Source organism: Chlamydomonas reinhardtii, chromosome 16 (genome assembly GCF_000002595.2).
Source record: "Chlamydomonas reinhardtii strain CC-503 cw92 mt+ chromosome 16, whole genome shotgun sequence".
NCBI lineage: Eukaryota > Viridiplantae > Chlorophyta > Chlorophyceae > Chlamydomonadales > Chlamydomonadaceae > Chlamydomonas > Chlamydomonas reinhardtii.
In genome coordinates, this window is record NC_057019.1 from 6,336,472 (window position 1) to 6,355,078 (window position 18,607).

The 18,607-nt window shown below is 63.9% G+C and overlaps 4 protein-coding genes across 5 annotated transcripts; all 4 read right to left on the reverse strand.

Annotated features, from left to right (window-relative positions):
* Window positions 1-758: 758 nt before the first annotated feature.
* Window positions 759-5,794, reverse strand: CHLRE_16g674150v5 (uncharacterized protein). The gene is made up of 11 exons (XM_043071234.1): window positions 5,349-5,794; window positions 4,849-4,890; window positions 3,942-4,358; window positions 3,751-3,839; window positions 3,564-3,604; window positions 3,333-3,422; window positions 3,012-3,229; window positions 2,702-2,769; window positions 2,247-2,469; window positions 1,793-1,912; window positions 759-1,563 (listed from the first exon to the last, which is right to left on the reverse strand). The coding sequence occupies exons 1-11, from the start codon at window positions 5,728-5,730 to the stop codon at window positions 1,265-1,267; spliced, it is 1,989 nt and encodes a 662-aa protein (XP_042916131.1). The 5' UTR covers window positions 5,731-5,794; the 3' UTR covers window positions 759-1,264.
* Window positions 5,795-6,140: 346 nt separating this feature from the next.
* Window positions 6,141-7,534, reverse strand: CHLRE_16g674151v5 (uncharacterized protein). Its single transcript, XM_043071235.1, has 2 exons — window positions 7,352-7,534; window positions 6,141-7,188 (listed from the first exon to the last, which is right to left on the reverse strand). The coding sequence occupies exons 1-2, from the start codon at window positions 7,432-7,434 to the stop codon at window positions 7,101-7,103; spliced, it is 171 nt and encodes a 56-aa protein (XP_042916132.1). The 5' UTR covers window positions 7,435-7,534; the 3' UTR covers window positions 6,141-7,100.
* Window positions 7,535-7,583: 49 nt separating this feature from the next.
* Window positions 7,584-10,484, reverse strand: CHLRE_16g674152v5 (uncharacterized protein). Its single transcript, XM_043071236.1, has 4 exons — window positions 9,960-10,484; window positions 9,785-9,868; window positions 8,955-9,634; window positions 7,584-8,813 (listed from the first exon to the last, which is right to left on the reverse strand). The coding sequence occupies exons 1-4, from the start codon at window positions 10,046-10,048 to the stop codon at window positions 8,191-8,193; spliced, it is 1,476 nt and encodes a 491-aa protein (XP_042916133.1). The 5' UTR covers window positions 10,049-10,484; the 3' UTR covers window positions 7,584-8,190.
* Window positions 10,485-10,627: 143 nt separating this feature from the next.
* Window positions 10,628-18,404, reverse strand: CHLRE_16g674100v5 (uncharacterized protein). Of its 2 annotated transcripts, XM_043071233.1 has the most exons (7): window positions 17,608-18,404; window positions 17,357-17,464; window positions 16,694-17,147; window positions 15,532-16,539; window positions 15,304-15,366; window positions 13,571-15,105; window positions 10,628-13,395 (listed from the first exon to the last, which is right to left on the reverse strand). In XM_043071233.1, the coding sequence occupies exons 3-7, from the start codon at window positions 17,042-17,044 to the stop codon at window positions 11,883-11,885; spliced, it is 4,470 nt and encodes a 1,489-aa protein (XP_042916134.1). In that variant the 5' UTR covers window positions 17,045-17,147; window positions 17,357-17,464; window positions 17,608-18,404; the 3' UTR covers window positions 10,628-11,882. The 2 variants fall into 2 exon arrangements, with proteins under 2 accessions (XP_042916134.1, XP_042916135.1); XM_043071232.1 differs by having other exon boundaries at window positions 16,694-17,464.
* Between the last annotated feature and the right edge of the window lie 203 nt (window positions 18,405-18,607).

The following is an 18,607-nucleotide window of genomic DNA, read 5'->3' on the forward strand; positions in this document are numbered from 1 at the left end:
GCTGGGAAGAGGGCCCTTGTGGATGGCGTGTGCAATTTTCGTACGGGCTCAGTGGGGGCTCAGTGGGGCTCAGTCGTGGGCTCAGTGGGGCTCAGTGGGTGATGGCTGGGTGACGGCTCAGTCGTGGGCTCAGCATAAGGACTCACTCACTCTACCCTCCCGATGGTGCAGGGACGTGACAACATCCGGCACGCGCTGGTTGGGGCACAAGCGACCGCCTGCAGCGCTGCAGACTGGCGGCGGCGGCAGCAGCGGTGGCGGCGGCAGCGGCGGCGGCGGCGGCGGCAGCGGCAGCGGCGGCAGCAGCGGGGGCGCGTGCGCGCATCTTGTAGCGGAGGGGGCGGGAAAGGCCACGTGGAGGAGGAGAGCGCAGCGCCGCCCAAGAAGCGGCGCAAGCGCGCAGGCTGAGGAGCCGGCTGGTGTCTAGGTAGCGGTCCGCGCAGGGGTCGTATCTTGTGTTCGGGGTGATGTCTGGCTCCGATTAATGTCTGGAGACATTAAGATAGGAGCCCTGGGTCCGCGGTGGGGCTGGCAGGGCATGCGTAGCGGCATGACAAGTAGTGCGGCTGTTGACAACTGTGCTGCGTCTGGCTGCGGTTGGCTCTGCTGTGGCATCGCGATTGCTAGGCACCTGTTTTGGCTATGTGCCTGTGGAAACCGACCCCGGCTATGTCCGGGCGATGAGGTTGTTCGGCCTCAGACTGTGGAGGGGCTCAGCCCCTTTTCCCGTGACCGGGGAACACTGGTCGTACGCGTGGCTTGGGAACGACGGCGAATGTCCTTTGCCCTCGCTTTACTCAGCAAAAGGCGGGCTCATCTCGTTGACCATCCAGCGCTCAAAGCACCCAGTCTCGTGCGCATTCCCTGTCTGGCCCGTCACCAAACCTGCACGCCGCCCCCAAACCTGCGTCATCGTTCTGGCACAGGTTCAACCCATGATCTGGACGTCGCTGTCTGGCCCGGTAGCACTTCGCAAGCCCAGCGCACAGAGTATGCCACACTACTCCCGCCCCCAATCAGTAGCACCCTTCGCCTCCCCCCGTCAGTCGCGGTACCGTATCTCAGCAACCCCCGAACCCCGGCCCCCGTACAACCCCCCGCCCACCCGCCAGCACCCCGCACCCCCGCCTATCAAATCACTAGCGTCATCAATTAAAGCGCTAAGCCTCCTAAACCCACCCCCACAACCGATGCAGCGTTGTGGTGGGTCATCATGTGCTGCTGCCGCTCGCTCGCTCCCCTGCATGCAACCGCCATCCGTGAATCACCCCTGGTGCTGCTGCGGCGCCGTTGCTGCAAATTCTGCTGCCGCCACGTGCAGCCACGCGTGCTCCAGCGCCGCCCGAGCGCTGGGCAGCTGCCGGGTGGCTAGCTGCTGCCGCAGCTGCTGGCCGCTGTCGCTGAGCGCAAACGGCAGGTGGGTCATCAGCTCCGCCGCCACCAGGCACAGGTCCGACTGCCGCGTGTAGCGCCCAGTGGTCGAGTCCAGGAGGTGGCTCACCCGCGGCCAGATGGACAGCCAGTACGGCGGCTGCCGGCAGTCCAGGGGGCAGTCCACGGGCGCTGTAGGCATTTTCACATGTGCGCATTGGCGGTTCCAGGTATGAGTTAGTTGGGAGAAAAGGGGTTGAGCTTGTGACGGCTTGATCCTGCTGTGCGCGCAGCATTACTCCGCATGCGGCCGTCCGCAGCTTTGCCGCAGAGCAGCTAACCCGTATGCAGCTGTGATCACTACCAGCCGGCGGCAAAATAATAATGTCGTTCACATCATCCCACCCCTGGATGGACTTGCCTGCGTGCTCCAGATCAATGAGCGCGTAGGTGTCGGCCGAGCTGCTGCTGCTGGCCGCCGCCGCCGCCGCTGCTGGCAGCCGGATGACGTTGGGCCACCGGATGTCCCGGTGCACGTAGCCTGCGAGCGACCAACCACGGCATTTGGCATGAGGCATGAGAGAGGACTCTTTCTGCCGAAATACGTACGAGCAAAGCTTTACTCCCGTCGCGCCGTGCGTACAGGGCAACATTTCGCCAGCCAGCAGGCACCAGCTGATGGTCGATCTCTTGCATGGATGGAGATAGCTATGACAGCAGGGGCGCAATCGCAGGTGCAATCGTGTGCGTGGGCAAGCCTGTCTGTCCGTCTCGCTGGATGCTGCCATCCAGCGCTAGCAGTGCGGTGTGGTGTGGTGAAACGTTGCATGTTCATTATTACAGAGCCACATATATCTCGCACCGGGTGCCCTTACCTGCGTCATGCAGCACCTCCAAGCCCGTCAGCACGCCCCGGACCGCCTGCCGCAGGTTCGCCTCGCTCTGGACGGCTTCTCCACCGTTCCGCCCCAGCGGCAGCCCCAGAGGCTCCAGGTGCAGCCGCACTGTCGTGCCGTCCTCCTCCACCTGCACGCCGCCGTCGCTGTGCAGGCGCACCAGGTTGGGGCAGCGCACGTGACCGATTGCGCCGTACATGGCCTGTGCGTGCACAGTAGCTGTTAGTCATGGCAGGTTACGGCTCTGCCTGCCGGGTGAAGTCAGCTTTTGCTGGCAAGAGTGGCTCTTGTGGGAGGTGCTGGTGACCCAGGTGACGTTAACGCTTGTGCGTTTTGCTTAGCCATGTACACCTGCGCACACTCGCGTCATTTCCCTAAACACCCACCCGCCCACCACCCACAACCACACGAGCGATGTACACGGCAAAACGTACCACAAGCGCCGTGCTGCTGAGGATGCCGCCGGATAACAGTGCGAGGTTCACACGCTTCCGAAAGAAGCCTGCAAAAGAAAAGAACCCCAAGTATAACCGGGTCAGTGTCCTGTGTTTGGAGTAAACACGCCATGAATGCCGTAAGCTAATGTTGATGGCACTTGCCTGCTGTGCATCAGTCTGTACTTGCCACCGGAGAGCAATAATAAACACGATACGTACGGGCAAGATGTAGTAGCGTGAGCGGCTTCCAAAGTACATCGCTTACTCCCCGCTCCTTGCTCGCTGCATTTGCAATGGTCCAGCGCACCTGGGAACATGGTCACACTACTCAAGAAGCTGCCATTGCTCGTCCACTCCGTAGCGACTTTCCCGAGGGCGATGGGGATGTCCGGCGCACGGGCTACGTACGCCGCCACCGCCTGCATGATCTTGAGCGTGTGGTGCACGATCTTGATGCGGCCCAGCGCAGTGTTGGTGTTGAGGCAGTCGCTGGCAACCGCCATCTCCACCGCACCGCCGTCGCGGCTTCATGCGTGCGGAAGAACATGCGACGTTGATTTCCATAAGTGAGCTAGTCACGTCAATCACGCATAGATAGTCTCGACAAGCAAGGACAAGGGCGCCTCACCTCGTAATCACAAAGAACTGCACTAGGTTGCCAGCGGCCGCATAGGCAAACATGCACGGTCGGTTGACGCCCGGCAGCAGGGCCGGGATCCTGCGATAAAGAATACGGTACACGCCTGGGTAGTAGTGATGGTGCATATCGCGCACGGGTGAGGTAGCCAGGGCTGCACATGAAAGCAAATCGGCGGGACCGAAGACAACTCGCGCGCCTTGCTGCATATCCGATACATACCAGGGGGTCGACATCTTCTCTTTCAGCTCCTTAATTGCGTCCTGCGTGCGGGTGTATTTCAACTGTCACGACCTGCCTTGGGTTTGGCAACTACCAGCCCAGCTGATACCAGACCCAACACACAAGAGCGAGGAGCAACAGCGGCATGCCTGAGTGCGGAGTCAGTCAGGAACGAAGAAATGCACACCTGCAGATGAGCGGGTTTCGCCTTCTCCTCCCCCTTGAATAGCAGGCTGTTGCCCGCCCAGAAGAGGAAGTCCGGGCGTAGCTGCCATGCTGCGAGCAGGCAGAAGGCCAATCAACACGAACATGACGATGAAGTACAGCGAGTAATGCTGTTGATAACGCACGACACCCTTTGCCCCAACTACCACGCACCCGTTGCGCCAGCAGATTGGCCTGCAGTGTTGCGATCCATCTGGAAGTTCATGCCCAGGCTGTTTGCGGCGATTGACACGGTCCAGTCCACTAGCGTGCGAAGCGTGGCAGCGGTCATGCTCCCTGAGCCTGCCGGCTGCTGGCAATACATGCCAGTAAGAGCATTCGCTACGTGCATGCTCAGCGTTTGTGCGCTTGCCGCAAGCTGATCAAGCGGCTGCTGCTCCACATACCTGTGCAGCTCACTGTTGATCAACATGGCGTCAACGGCCGTTAGCCCACCCAACACCGGCAGCTTGGCACCCAGGGGCTGGTCCAGCAGGCGAGCAAGCGGTGGTGCGTTCAGCATGTCTGCTACAGTCGCTGTTTGCGTGAGCAAGACGTCCCGGATAAACTCGGTGCTTGTGTCAAGTCCACCTGGTGACGAAGATCAAGGCAATACACACACAGGCAGTTGCGTTATCGTTTTTCAACATGCGGGCCCCAGCAAAACGCAGGCGGTGAGGGGCAAAGGCAAGGGGGACAGCGTCGATTCGCAAATCACGCCGTGTGGAAAGGCAAGGTGCTATCACTACACGAGTATGGAAGCCTTGCTAACCGCCGCACCACGAGTGACGCGCACGTGCTTATTACTAGGTGCATTTACGACATCCATAGGTGCTCATCAGAATTGCTTTGCACAGTGCTTGAACGGACGCCCGTCTCAGCAACCTCGCAGCAGGCCCCGACGGGCACTCGGTCGCCATTTGGAACACGCGCAGCTGTGCCCACAGCGGCAGAGGTAGATATCCCCGCGATGGCCGCCTACTCCGCCGCGCTCTTCACGGTAGCCCCATCGCGGGATGCTAGGGCTGGTCTCAGCCCCATCCGCCGGTAAGTCAATCCCTAGGCCGGAATGCAATCTCACCGGCTCCCGGTGCGCTCCCCACGCCTTGGCCAGCCGCCGCGGCTGCACACATGGGATGGGGTGGGGGGGCACGTGCAGATGATGAGTTACGAGTTGCATGTCAAAGTGTGTGTGTGTGTGTGTGTGTGTGTGTGTGTGTGTGTGTGTGTGTGTGTGTGTGTGTGTGTGTGTGTGTGTGTGTGTGTGTGTGTGTGTGTGTGTGTGTGTGTGTGTGTGTGTGTGTGTGTCAATGCGACTCGTGGAAACGCGAAGCGCGCTTGCCTTACGCTGCCAATGATGCCGTCGTCGTGGTTCCAACGTGCATGCCGCTGCATGTCTTATTAGGCGCGCGAGCTCTCCCAACCACCCAGCGACGCTTCCCAAGCCCCCCCCCTACTGCATACCGTAGCGCGCAAACAACCCCAATACGATTGAAAAGTTCATCGGTTGGTTGGTCAATTGGACACGTTCAGCTGTTAGTTTGCGACGGCGACAAGGAGCAGCAGCCTGTTTACGCTCACCGTCCTGCTGCAGCCTCTCCGTGCGCAGCTGCTCCTTCTCCTTGCGCAACTGCTCCTCCTTCCTGCTCAGCCGCTCCTCCTTCCTGCTCAGCCGCTCCACCTCCTTGCGCAGCCACTCCAGGTCCTTCTCGGCAAATGTCAAGGCCGCGACGCACGACTGCTGGTCCTCAACCAGCGCCGGTCGCTCCTGCTCGCTGAGATCTGGGCTCGTCAGCTTCTTGGTTATTTTGCGAAGCATCGCCATGGCCGAATTCCGATGTTGCCTTGCCCGCTCCACTGCGGCTGCTGTCTCGCGCACTTGCGCTTCGACATCGTCTATCTCTTTTTTGACCTCGCCAATCTCAGACTGAATGTCATCAGGCTCGCGCACGCGTTTGGCCATTTTAGCGGTGCTCTTTTGCTCTTTATCGATTTCGGTGAGAAATAACAGAGAGGAAGCACAATGCACAACTTGTATTTGGCAGTTGCTGTGCTGAATTCGTCATCCGCCTGCATCATTCCTCTCCAGTGGGCTGCTCCACTCTGCCGCCCAACTCAGCACCCGCGCTGTGCCTCGTCGTCACTGATAGCGCAGTAGACCCACAGCCCCTTTGAACCCCTAGTGACCTTCCTGACCACCAATGCCATATGCCCCCTCGAGCCCAGGTCCTCACTGTGCTGTTTATGGATGTTGAGCCAAGGGGGGCGAGGAAACAAAGTGCCAGACCCGGAGACCCATCACCCATGCCCCGAAATCCCCCGGCCCCCCCCCCTTTAGGGGACGACCGAACCCCCCACGGACAAAACCTTGTTAGTTGATAGAGGTTACATGTGGGACGACAGCCGTGGACGAAGCCAGGGCCCCAAAAACGTACGAGACCGCACGCTCACCCCAGGAGAGATTCTCAAATGACCACCATGCTCCTCGTCTCCGGGGAGAGGGGAGGAACCACAGGCCTGGCTCACCGCAAACGCTAGCGCTGCTCACCTAAGCCGTAGGTCGGCGTCATAAGACTACCTCTTGCGAGTCCCTCAGCTGACAAGCCAGGGTGAGGCCGGTGGCGAGTCGGCTGCTGGCCCCACAAGGATAACCCCTCCAACATCATCTGACGGTAGGAAAGGTGCTGGTTCGGGACAAGGTCCCAGCGGCACGGAGGCCGATGCTGACTCACGAACGCAGCTACCTCCACACCGATCCTTCTTACAACAGCAACCTCCGCAGTCCGGTGCGAAGCATCACGGCACGCGTAAAGGCGCTGTCGGCCGTACTCCAGTGCCGCCACAACAGCCAAGCACACGATGTCCCATACCGCCTGCGATAGCCCTGGTGGCGCCTGTACCAACCACAACTGGTTCCGTGTGATGTCCACATTCGCATGCTCCCGCAACTCATCCCGCAGATCCTCCGCCACGACACAGTCCCAGAAGTGGTGAACCCTAGCCCCAGTAGGCATCTGAAGCGCACACGGGCATTTGCATCCCCAAGCCCGTTACTCCACTGGCTGCCATGCGCCAGAGCGGTTCCTTGTGTCGCGGCTCCCACACCAGAGCCCACAGCCGCGCCAGGGCCCCGTCCAGCGCATGAGTTCGCTTCTGCCGGCGGCGCGGCGCCGTTGTAGGCCTCTTGGATGAAGGCCAAGTGACGCACGCGTAGCGCGTCATACGGTATGCAGGCGCGAGCTGAAGCTGTGCCGCCTGCTTCACCGTGAGGGTCAGCAACGGCACTTCCTGGCACTTCAGCCGCGCCCTGCCGCCAGCCCAGGCTCTGCGCAATTAGCAGCCACACCTGGGGGGCAGGAGGCGCGGAGGCCGCGCCGCCAGGTGCATGCAGTGTGGCCGATGCCGCCACCCGCCACGCCGCCTGCACACGGGCCAGCAGCCCTGAGAGTTGGGCAGCCGCATCCGGGCCGGACAGCAGCTTCGGCGGCACGCGCGCCATATCCGTAATGCGCAGGATGGGCCGCAAAACGGACTGCTTGTAGTGTATATAGTGCAGCGACGTGCAAGGCGAGGCCCGAGCGCACCAGCTGGCTTCGAAGCCCCCAACTGCACCCAGCACCGCGACCAGCGCCTCCCAGCACCGCAATGTCGTGCCGAGCGTGAGCATACCCGGCAGTGCCATGAGAGCCCACAGAGGCCCAGCTATCTACATATGCGGGGGAAAGTGTGGCGCAATTCTGTGCGTCGACGCGTACAGCGCGATTTAGGCTGAACCACTTGACACAACGGCTGCTATGTGTGTAATGAACCAGAGGTGGTGCATGCTCGTTACAATGTGGAAACGCTGCGTTAATGAAAGCCACGGATGGCCCATCTTGGGGGCATGATTGCCCCAGTGAAAGCCGCAAGCCGGTCTCGACCTCAATCCAAGGTCTGTGATGGGGTCCTGTGGTTAAGGAACACCTGGCCGCTCTGAATTGCTATCTAAGCGGCACTCCAACTGCGCGTGCGGGGTGCGCGCCCTGAATGACCATGAATAAAATACGCAACGCCTTTGCTTAACATTTGTGGTTCATACGGCCGTGGCCACGCCTGCACCCCTGCACCCGCACCGCACGCCCGCAGCCGTGAATAATTCTAAAATAAACACAGCGCCACAGCCTCACGTATGAGCGCCATCCTGCATAGGAATGCCGTGCATCTCCGCGGCCTTTTTATCTTCTCCTGGTCTGGGTCAACGGGGCCCTACAGTCCCCGCCTCGTCCAGGCACCGCGGCCCACGCGCACGGAGCGGCCACCATCCAGCGACGGGACCGCCTTCACCCTATGCGTTTCTGACCATCTGGGATTGTGAGCGGGGTTGAATGCCGCACGCTTCTGTACCACTGCGCACATAACACCGTGTTCACACCCCACCACCTCCTCAGTAGATCGCGCGGCCAAGCGGTATGCCCGCAGCCGCCGCTTCAAGCCCGTTGCGGGGCACATCAAACTCCTGTGCCTCCTCCTGCAAACCTCCAACCCTTGTTGCACCCGCCAGCTTATTTGCGTGCGTTAAGAACGCGCCTACGAAGCTGGCTGTGCGCGCCCCCGACCCCGCCCCCGACCCAGCACCGCCACTGGCACCAGCACAGACGCCGTTGCCATTGCCGTTCCCGAGTGAGAGCACCTTTGACGGACCGCCGTAAACCGCTGCCGAGGACGACGGGCGGTTTTGAATCTGGGCCAGAGGCTGCTTCCCTCGGGCCTGCAGCATAAGGCCATGCAGGTGGCCGGACTGCGGCGCGCGCGGCGGCAGTGCGTTAACGGATGCTGCACCGCCGCCGCCACCACCGCCGCTGCTGCTGCTGCTTTTGCCATAGTGTGTCGCGCCCGGCCCAAGGCGGCCGCTGCTGCTGGGCGCTGCGGCTGCGGCACCGCCTGCACTGCCTCTGCCTCCGCTGCTGCGGCCGCCTCCGCTGCCGCTGCGGCCGCCGCCAGCGCCTGCCCCCATGTGTCTGGCCATGCGCACCAGGCCCACAGCCGCCTCATCCAGCTCGGTTTCCTCTGCAGGTCACGTGGAGGGGTATTCGCACACTGAGCGCACAGTTTCGGACCGAAGGACAGGAGGCAACAGTGCCGCATTGCAGGGTGCGCATGGGTAATTGACGGTCGCACCCCGGCGCCTCCGCCCTCCCAAGCGTGTACCTTCTGCCCGTGTGCTCCTGTGCGCTGCATACCGCTGTTGTCCGCCGTTCAGACCGAGGAGCGGCGGCGGCGGGCTGCCGCCCTCAAAGGCGCCCCGGCCGCCGCCCGCACCTCGCCGCCCGCCTGCCCCCGGCGGGCTGCTGCTGGGGCTGCGGCGGGCACTGCAGCGCGCGATGTACTGTACGGGCTCCGCTCCTTCACCGGCGCCTCCCTTGCTGCCGGGGTTGCTACTGGGGCTGCGCCGCGCGGGGCAGCGGGCAATGAGCATCGCGCCTTGCGGCAACTCCTCTGCTGCGTGCTGTGCAGCGCCACCAGCGCTGGTGACAGCGCCAGGAGCGACGGTGGCGGCTGGCGGCGGCGTGGCGCTGCCGCGTGCCGCGGCGGCGGCGGTGGGCGGCGGCGGCCGCTGCTGGGGTTGCCCTTGCCGCTGGTTGGGACCTGACTGCGGTTGCCGCTCGTCCGCAGAGAGCCGACCGCCGTCACACGCACTCGCGTCACCCAGGTGTTCCTCCTTCTCATCATCGTGCTGCCGCTGTTGTTGTCGCTGTTGTTGTTCATGATGTTGCTCACGCAGTTGCTGCTGGTCGTGGGTCTGGTCGACGCGTGCGCGCTTGGGCGAACGGCCTGGTTGCGACAGTTCAGCAGTGGCCGCAAGCCAGCCAGTCACTAGGTGCCGCGGCCTGTTTTGTTTGGAGAAGGGGCATTATGGATCAGTCACTAGCGCTCAGGTGTGGTTGAGCCTAGTTGGCAGGACTCGTTCCCTTTCAAGGTGGCAACCCCCCCACTGCCCCTTCAATCGGCGCACGATTACCCTCTACGCCTTCGCTCACCAGAAGAAAGTCCGCCCGGCGTCCACCGATACGCCCACGCATTGCGCTCCAGACGTGTCTAAGCCCTCCTGGACGATGGTACCCCTGGTGGCACAGGTGCGCATGTGCAAATTCCCATTTGGGCGGACGATGGCGGGAAGGGGACAAGCGACCCAGCAAGCTGACGCGACCTTACCAGTAATGCCCTGGTTGTCCCCATTCGCTTGCAGGAATGGCTATTCGCTGCCCCACCAAAGCGCACTCGACTGCATCTTGGTCGCCCATCGATTACGGCTGCTCTGCTCGAAGATCAACGTGTGCAGCGTGTATGCATAAAAACTGCGAGCAGAAGCTATGTGTAGCTGGCCCGTGAGGGCCGAGGTTGCCGTTTGAAATGTTTCTCGTTCTGGCGACGCTCCGAGGATCCTCCAAGTAGGGCGACAAAGACAGTAGTAAATGGATGCACCTAGTTCGAACATAACGAGTGGGCTGGCAGTGCAGGATCCAGCTTTAAAGCTGCCGATCCGAATGGCAAGCCGCAATGCGGGTCTAGGCCGAGTTGGCTGGTTGGGCGCGTTGGCGAGTTGGCCGCGGAGGCGAGAGCGAAGGGGGCAGCTTCATGGCAGCCAAGGGCGCTAGGAGGAGAGCGTGGTGCCAGGTGGTGCCGTCCGAGCTAGGCCAAGAAGCTGCAGGTAGAGCCTGTGTCCTTGCCTGTGTGGGGTCAGCAAGGAAGCACAGCAACTGAGCAACATATAAGGAAAAGGAACGCTGTGACTGCCGTGGAGTACGGCCTGGTACGGCTGATTGGGTGCGAGCGACAGGGTGCTTGGCACATTGGCTGAGACAGTGACGGACAGTGGTGGGCAAGATACCCCAGCTTCATGTCCGACGTTTGGCAAACGTTCTGGCGTCACCTCGGCACTTCCCTCAACGTCTCCACCTCCCACCACCCCCAGACCGACGGCCAGACCGAGCGTTCCCACCGCACCATCGAGCAGATCCTACACCGCAAGGGACAAGTGGGCTAAGCCCACGCCACCTCTCCAGTCTGAGGCTGCAAGCGTCTACCTCATCTCCGTGTGCGCCCGCCACCTTTCTCTACAGCCGGGGTCGGTGTGTACAGACACGGCCCGCAATGTGTCCAGTCGCGTCCAGCTATCAAGCACAAGCACAGCCAGCACAGGACAACCAAAGCGCAGGAAATCCTCGAGCCCCAACACTCCTCACGGCTGCGGCCTACCACATAGTGTGCCACGCTATACTCGCCGGCAGGCCTCAACCTGCGCGCCGGTACCGCTTCTCCTCCTCCACGTGGCCTTGCCTGCCCCTCTGCCACGCACATGCACGTTGCCACTGCTGGGCCCAGGCCCTGCGCCGCTGCCAGGTCCTGCACTCCTGCGCCGCCTCGGGCGCTTTGCTTGCGACCTCGCGACTGTCAACAGTCCATGGGCTCGCAAATTCACCTATCGCTCCGGCTGTTGTGACCCGCCGCCTATTTGCGATCAAGAGGCTCTACCTAACCCAGTCAACCCCTAAGGAAACTCCGAAAGAGGAGTGGGCTTCGGATGAGCCGTTGTATGTATATGATAAAACCCTAAACTGTGGCACATGACTTCAAATTTTACCATCATTCACCGTCACCCACCGTCAACCTCTTCCACTGCCCGCACAGCCCTTCTTCACCACACGGACGTGACCAGACCCCTTCATCCCTGCCCGCGCCGTCACGAGGCGGACCCTGGCGTTTATAAAGCCACACGCACATATTGTTGGCCTCAACAGCCACAAGCAAGGCCTGCAAGGTGTGGGTAAGCTAAGGCGAATGCCCTGCCACTCCATCCGCAGCTTGCATCCTCCATCAACTCAGGCCCTTTTGCCATTACTCCGAGCTCCCTCCTCGTCTCATATGGCATTTCATCTATTAAGAATTGTTCGCATCTCCATGCCGTTGTGGTACCCAAAGCACGGATCGGCGCCGGCCCTTTAACATCTTTGGCACTGGCAGCCATTTGCAGGAACAAAGCTGCGCAAACATCGAGCGGACATGGAAAGAGCCATGGCATAGCATGTGTAGGGACACGAGGATTCGACTCAATCCAGCGCTGAACGTCGTGCAATTTTACTGGGGGGCGACCTTTGGACGACGCAGGGCAGACTGCGCACGGGCAGCATAAAAGCGCCGGCGCGCCCGCCACTCAAGCAAGGCGCATGTGCCGCAGAACAGGATGCGCGTCACGGCACTGGCCATGAGGACTCCAACAGGCCACGCCACAGGACACGTGTAGCGGTAAATGACAATATCAAGGAACGACATGACCACCGAAATGCAGAGCGCATGGCGCAGGAGGATCGGATGCGAGTACGCCTGCCACATACCGCGGTACAAAATGATTGCCAGAAGGCGACTGGGCCCCGTGAAGTGGTCAAACGGACGGATCCAGCCGAAATGCATAATCAACGAGCATAAAAATAGCAGCAGCGGGATGCCCACCAGCGTCGCCCAGTCATACACCGATGCTAGAATCTGCAGCGTAGCTCGCTGCATCTGCACCCGATCACCCACAGCCCCCAAGCCGCCGGCGCCAGCTGCTGCTGTGCTGCCGCCCCCGCTGCTCCCAACACTGCAGCCTTGCGCCTCACTGCTGCCCGTCGCCGCCGCGCTGGGTGGCGCGGGCCCCGCCCGCGTGGGCGCGATGCGCCGCTCCGCCGCAGGCCGCGGGTTAATCATGATTTTCGCGCCCACCGCAATGCACAGGTTGCCCAAGACCTCCGCAAGGATGAAAAGGGCCAGCAGGACTAGCTTCATCGCTGACTCCTCGCCGCGCGCGATCGCCGGAAGGGACTGCACGCTCGACGCCAGGCCCATGACCAGGCACATGCGCGCGCGGCCACCGGCACCGCGCAGCAGCTCCGCCACGCGCCACGCACGGAAGTCCTCTGCCAACAAGGGCAGCAGCAGCTGCTGCTGTTGGTGTGGCTGCTTTCCGCCGGGGGCTGCCGTGCCCGTCGCAGGTGTGTCGTAGCATCCCGTACACGCAGCTTCCTTCCCTGCCACGTGCGACTCCAGCTTCGCACCACTCGCTTCCTTGTTACGTGCCGCGTCTCCCTGCATCTGCAACTGCCGCAGCCCCACCGGCTCCTGCGCGGCCGCACCTGCAGCAGGCGCCGCGGCGGTTGCTGCTCCGGCCAGCAGCCCGGAATCTGCAGGTGCTGCGACTACCGATGGCGCCGCCGCCACCAGCATTGCGTCCACCGCCTGCTGTCCCAGCACGTGCACCGCGGCCGCCGTCACCACCCGGGAGGTTGCGGGCATGCCGGTTTCGCGCAGGTGAGGCAGCAGCGATGCGGCGAGGCCCTTGGCCAGGCGCCGCTCAGCAGCTGAGAAGCTGGCAGGGGCGGGGGCCGCCGAAGCGCTTGAGCTGGCGCTGGCACCTGCGGCACCAGCACGAGCGCCGCTGTCAGCGCCACTGGGCCGCTTCCCAGCAGGACCAGCGGCAGCAGGAACAGCAGCAGGAGCAGCAGAGGTTTGGACCGAGGTCCTGGGGGGTGATGCGGCGCGGCTGCTGAGACAGCCGCTGCTGAGGGTCCGGGTGCGGCTGCCGCTGTCTTCGTCACACGCACTTGCGGGGCAGCTGCGTGGCATGGGCAATGCAGGGGATTGGATGCTTCTGAATTTGGAGGACGTGCACGACGTACGAAGAACGCCCTGTCACCCCATCAACCGGGCCAGCGCAACAAGCGAGGGACAAAGCGTGGCTACTACAGGACGCGCACTTCACACTCCCGCCCCCCTGCACGCGCTCTTACATTCCGCAAGTGCTGCTTGCGTCGTTGCAGCCCACATGCGCGGCGTCCCCGGCAGCGCCGCTTGGCAGGCCCTGGGTAACGCCGACCACATCCACAGCCGCGCCGCCGCCGGCGCCGCGTCCTCCTCCAGCCGCCGCCGCTGCCGCCGCCGCCGCAGCTACGGCTCTGGTCACCGCGCGACCGGCCTCTTGCGCCGGCACCGGCATCGCGTTCAGCTCCAGCAGCGCTGCGATGTCCTCAATCAGGGGCTCCATGTCTACCGTCCACGCCTCACCCAATGCGGCTGCGTGCAGCTCTGCCCCGCCCAGGTCAGCTTCTGCCGCAGCCCCCGCCGCCACGGCGGCGGCGGCCGCCCCAGGCACGACGTCCAAAGGCGGCGCCAGCCGCCGCCGCGCGTCCGGGCGCCAGCCGCCGTCGTCCTCGCTCCGGTCGCTGCTGCTGCCAAGGCTGAAGCTACTGCCGCGTGTGCCCATGATGCCGCCGCCGTCACTTCCATTGGAGGCGGCCAGCCGGCGCGCGAAGGCCTCCGCGTTCACATCCACCAGCATCTCGGCAATGTCCGCCGCCGCCGCCTGGACCGCGTTCTGCAGCTCGCCCAGCGGCGCGGCGGCGGCGCCGCTGAAGGAGGCCCACAGCCCGTTGACCTCAGCCGCAGCGTCCGCGGGCAGCACCAGCAGCGGCGCGAAGAAGTGCACTAGCGGCTGCGCCGCCGCTGCGGCCGCCGCCGCGGCCGCAGCACCAGCGGACGCTACCGCTGCCGCTCCTGCACCTGGCTCGAGATGATGGCTGGTGAGCGACATGGCCGCGGCCTGAGAGGAGTCGGCGGAGGAGGCAGCCGCCGGCGAGGCCGCGCCGCCGCCCCGGACTCCGACACGGGCACCTGCAGCCATCAGCTCCGCCATTGCTGGCGCGAGCTGCCGCGGCTGCAAGGCCGAGCCAGCACCAGCGCCAGAGGCCCCCGGGAGAGGGGGTGCCTGCTCCTCCCGCGCTGCAGCAGGCAGCGGTGGCAATGCTCCCGACGGCAGCTGCTGCATGAGCGCGAGGCCGTGTGCGTGGAGGGAGCTGCCGTTCACGACGCTGTCCACAAACGGGAGAGCCATGTCTGACCCGTCATCCTCGGAGGCCAGAACCGCCCACTCTCCCGCGTGGCCATCCACCGCCGCGGCGTCCCAGCGCCCAAGTGAGCCAGCATGGACTATCCCACCGCCTGATGCTGTAACACCAGCTAGTGCAGCTAAACCCGCGTGGGCGGACCCGGGGCCGCGGTGCGCCGGCTGTTGCAGCGCCGGCCCCCGCGGCTGAGCCGGCCGGCTGGTGTCCGCCGCGCCCACCAGCAGCTCCTCCCCTCTCCGCACTGCGCCTTCCGCGATCACCTCACCCTCGCCCGCCGCAGCTACAGATGCGTCCGCCGCCGCCGCCGCCCACTGCTGCTCAGGGTGCTGCGGGGCAGTCAGCACCAGCTGCAGCGAGCAGGCGCCCAGGTGGCCGCCGCCGCCAGGCCCTGCAGCCGGCGCGGTGGCGTCGTCCACCAGGCCCTGAGCGGTGTCAGGAGGGACACCGTGTCAGCGTCATCACTGGAAGCGCGAAGGGAAATGCACGGAACACGCTAACGCGAGCTTACTTGCCTCCGCTAGGCCTTTCTGGCACGCCGGACTCTGGCAGCTTTCCCATCCCCATCCCCATTCCCCCGGCCGTGGCGGCGCACCCACGGACCCCCGCACCCACGCACTCACCTGGACCACGTCTGCGAGATCCAGCTCGATGTCCTGCACCCCGCTGTGCAGCACCACCGGCACCTGGCGGGTCGGCCAGGCGAGGGAGGCGCGAGCTGTCGGCTGCTGACGGCGCAACAAGACCGGCCACCAGGCGAACATACGACAACTCCAGATGAACAAAGAAATGCTGAAACGCCACACCTGCTGCTGCACGCAGCTGAGCATAAGGCCACCGCAGTAACCTACCTCTTTCAGGACCGCCGCCGCCATCATGCCGGTTCCAGAGGTCACGATGCCGCCAGCACGCACCTCGGCCGCCGCCGCGGCCGCCGCCAGCACAAGCACGCGTGTGCGCAGCGGCCCCGCGCTGACGACACACAGGCGCACGACCGCAGGCTGCAGCGCTGCGCCGGCGCCGCCACCCATGCCCGCCGCGCCGCCGCTGCCGCTGCCGCGAATGACGGGCCACGCCAGCGCTGGTGGGCTGACATGCACGAGCCGCACCACCTCTTGCACCGGCAACATCTCGGGCACTGCGCCGTACAACCTTGCCTCCTCGCCTGCGAGCGCGGCGCCGCGCTCCACATCAGCCGCCCGCATCGCGCCGGACAGTGCGATGGCTGCGCCGCCGCTGCCAGCTGCGTCTGCCGCGGACGCGCTGCCACCGCGCCCGTGGCTGTGCCGTTCCGCCGCTGCATCCCGCTCGCGGTCCGCCTGGCGAGCCCAACGCACCAATGTGGACCCCACCTGCGCCTGCACAGAGCTAACCGAAGGCGGCGCCGGCGAACTGAGCGCCAGCAGCGCCGCCGGTGCGCTGGCAGATGGCCCTGCTGCGTCGCCCACAGCCGCGGGGCCCGGCTGCTGCGCCAGCTCGCCCCCACCGTTGCCCTGTATCTGCGCTGCTTGCGGCGCCGCTGGCGCCGGCTGGTCAGCCGCTCCGCCGCCGCCGCCGCCTTGAGCGGTCGCGGCAGGCGCCCCGTCGTCCCCGTCAGCGGGATCCTCGGCCGCCTCCTCCTCCAGCACACGGCTCCAGGTGAGCAGCAGTGTGCAGCCGCGCACGCAGGCGGCCCGCACCAGCGCCACACTGCCCTTGCCCATGCGCGGCGCCGGCAGCGCGGTGACTGCGTGCGGCGCCGACCCAGATGCGCCGCCCACGCCGGCGGCGGGCAGCGACATGGCGTGCCCCACCAGCCGCGGCGCCACGCCGACCAGGCCCGTGCTGTACTGCTCAAAGGTGCCGGCGTGGTCAGACACCTGCAGCGGCCGCAGCACGGCACAGTGCGGAGTGTTGAGGGAGTGCGAGGACTGTGTGGCGCGTGCACGGGCGCCGCGCACTGCCCGTCGGGGCCCGACCAGCAAAAGCTCACACAGCGCATTCGCGGTAGGTGAGGTGTAGGCAGACACGCACCTTGACGGACACATTGAGGGAGCCGCACCAGCCACGGTACTCGCCCACCGCGCGGCGGACCCCACTGCTGGTCTGGTACATCGGCACCTGCACACCAGCCGCCTGGAGCGTCCGGGTAGGCCTCGTGCCTGACTCGGTCGCCGCCGCCGCCGCTGCCGCCGCACCTGTCGGCGCCGCCTTGTCTCGCCGCACCTGCAGCATTTGCCGTGCCAGGTGCAGGGCTGCGACCGGACCTTCCGATGGCGGGCAGGCTTCGGCGGCGTCGACGATGGCGTGTGGCGCGGTGCCGGCGCCGGGCAATGGCGCTGCGAGTCCCGGCCCCGATGCTGCAGCACTGCCTGCGGCTGCCATGGCGTCCCGCGTCCCGATTGCGGAAGGTCCCAGCGCCCCGCTCACGATGGGTTGTTCGGGATTGCCGCTGTGTATGCCGTGCGTCGCGGCGGGGGCTGTGCACCTGTAGCCGCAACGTGGCCCGCATCCGGACGCGGCGCCGGGATCATTGGTGCCTTGCAGCCTTGCTGGTTGCTCGTGGTCAGGGCCAGGTTCTGAATATGACAAGCCATGGGCTAGGGTGCAGGCCGGGAGCGGCTGCGGTATTGCTTCGCAGCTCCGGCAGCCTGAGCGCTCGCCGCAGGCAGCTGATGCGTCCGTACGGTTACTCGCCTGTCGCGTCTCCCTCACGGCGATGCGGCTCCTGCACAAGCCCTGGGCTGACACCAGCTGGCCGCCCAATACCATCGCTGCAAACGACACAAGCACTCCTCCGACGGCCTAAATTCGAGGGCGAGAACGCGTCACATCGCAAAGACTGGGTTAGTCACGAGTTGAAAGGCATTCAGGCGACGGTACTCAGCCCGACAAAACCCGTGTGAAGGTGCGGCCGGGTTTTGCGTGCTCAGTTTCGGGCGGCTTACCTGAAGCAATACATCAACTGAAAACACTGAGAGCTTGCCGTCTCGCGCTAGGAGAGACGCGAAAACAGCCAAGGCGCATAACGCGACCAACCCAGCCAGTAGTGCGCAGCGAGCGACATAACTCATACCACTGCAGCTCAAGAAGCAATACAGTTGCAGCAGCATCCGCCTTAGCTCCTTCCCGCAAAGTGAGAGCTCCATTTGCACACCTCTCGCGCCCTAGCCTAAATTCATTATAGACCAAGTGTAACGAACACTTCAGCCTGAAACATGATGCTCTAGCGCCCCATTAGGTACAAATGCCGTTTCGCGTTCGTGCCTCTGTGTTCTCCTCTTGCCCCCATCCGCCCCCATCGTCTGTCTTGCCGGGAGGTGCCGGGCTGGCACATCTGTTGTCCCGCTCTCGCACCGCGCCTCCAACCCGATGTATTCACCATGGGGAATAAGCCGTGCGCGCGCGTTGCGCTGTCCTACCACTGCAAGCCGACTCTTCTCCAGCCTCACGCGCCATCAGGCGCCATCCCAGAGAGCCCTAGCCACGCGGGTACCACTCCGGCAAGTCCCTAGGGACTGCGTGTGTCCAATGCCCTAGATTGCCGAAATGTTATCATGTGACATACAATAAGGTCCCTGAATGATTTCCGGGCATGAACTCGAGCGGGAGCCGAAGTCGAAATGCTAAATGTCGCGCTCGCCTGGACTTACTGGAATTCGCCCTACGCTGTCCGGATGACATATATAGGTGAACCCTAGTAGACGGCACTAGATACAGGCCCAAAATACCGCCTATGCGAGATATGGGCTCTGGTCAATTTCGCGACTTGAGCCCTGACCAACATATTTTGTCCTCTGCCGAGCGCTAATGTCCACTTATGATGTAAGTTATGTACCTACAAAAAGGCGGCGTCTAAATACTGCGGTAGGATTTGCCTCGGGCGACTCCCAGAGCCCTCCGAGCGTGCGGAGAATTGTGCACATAACTTTTTGATGCCTATTCTTT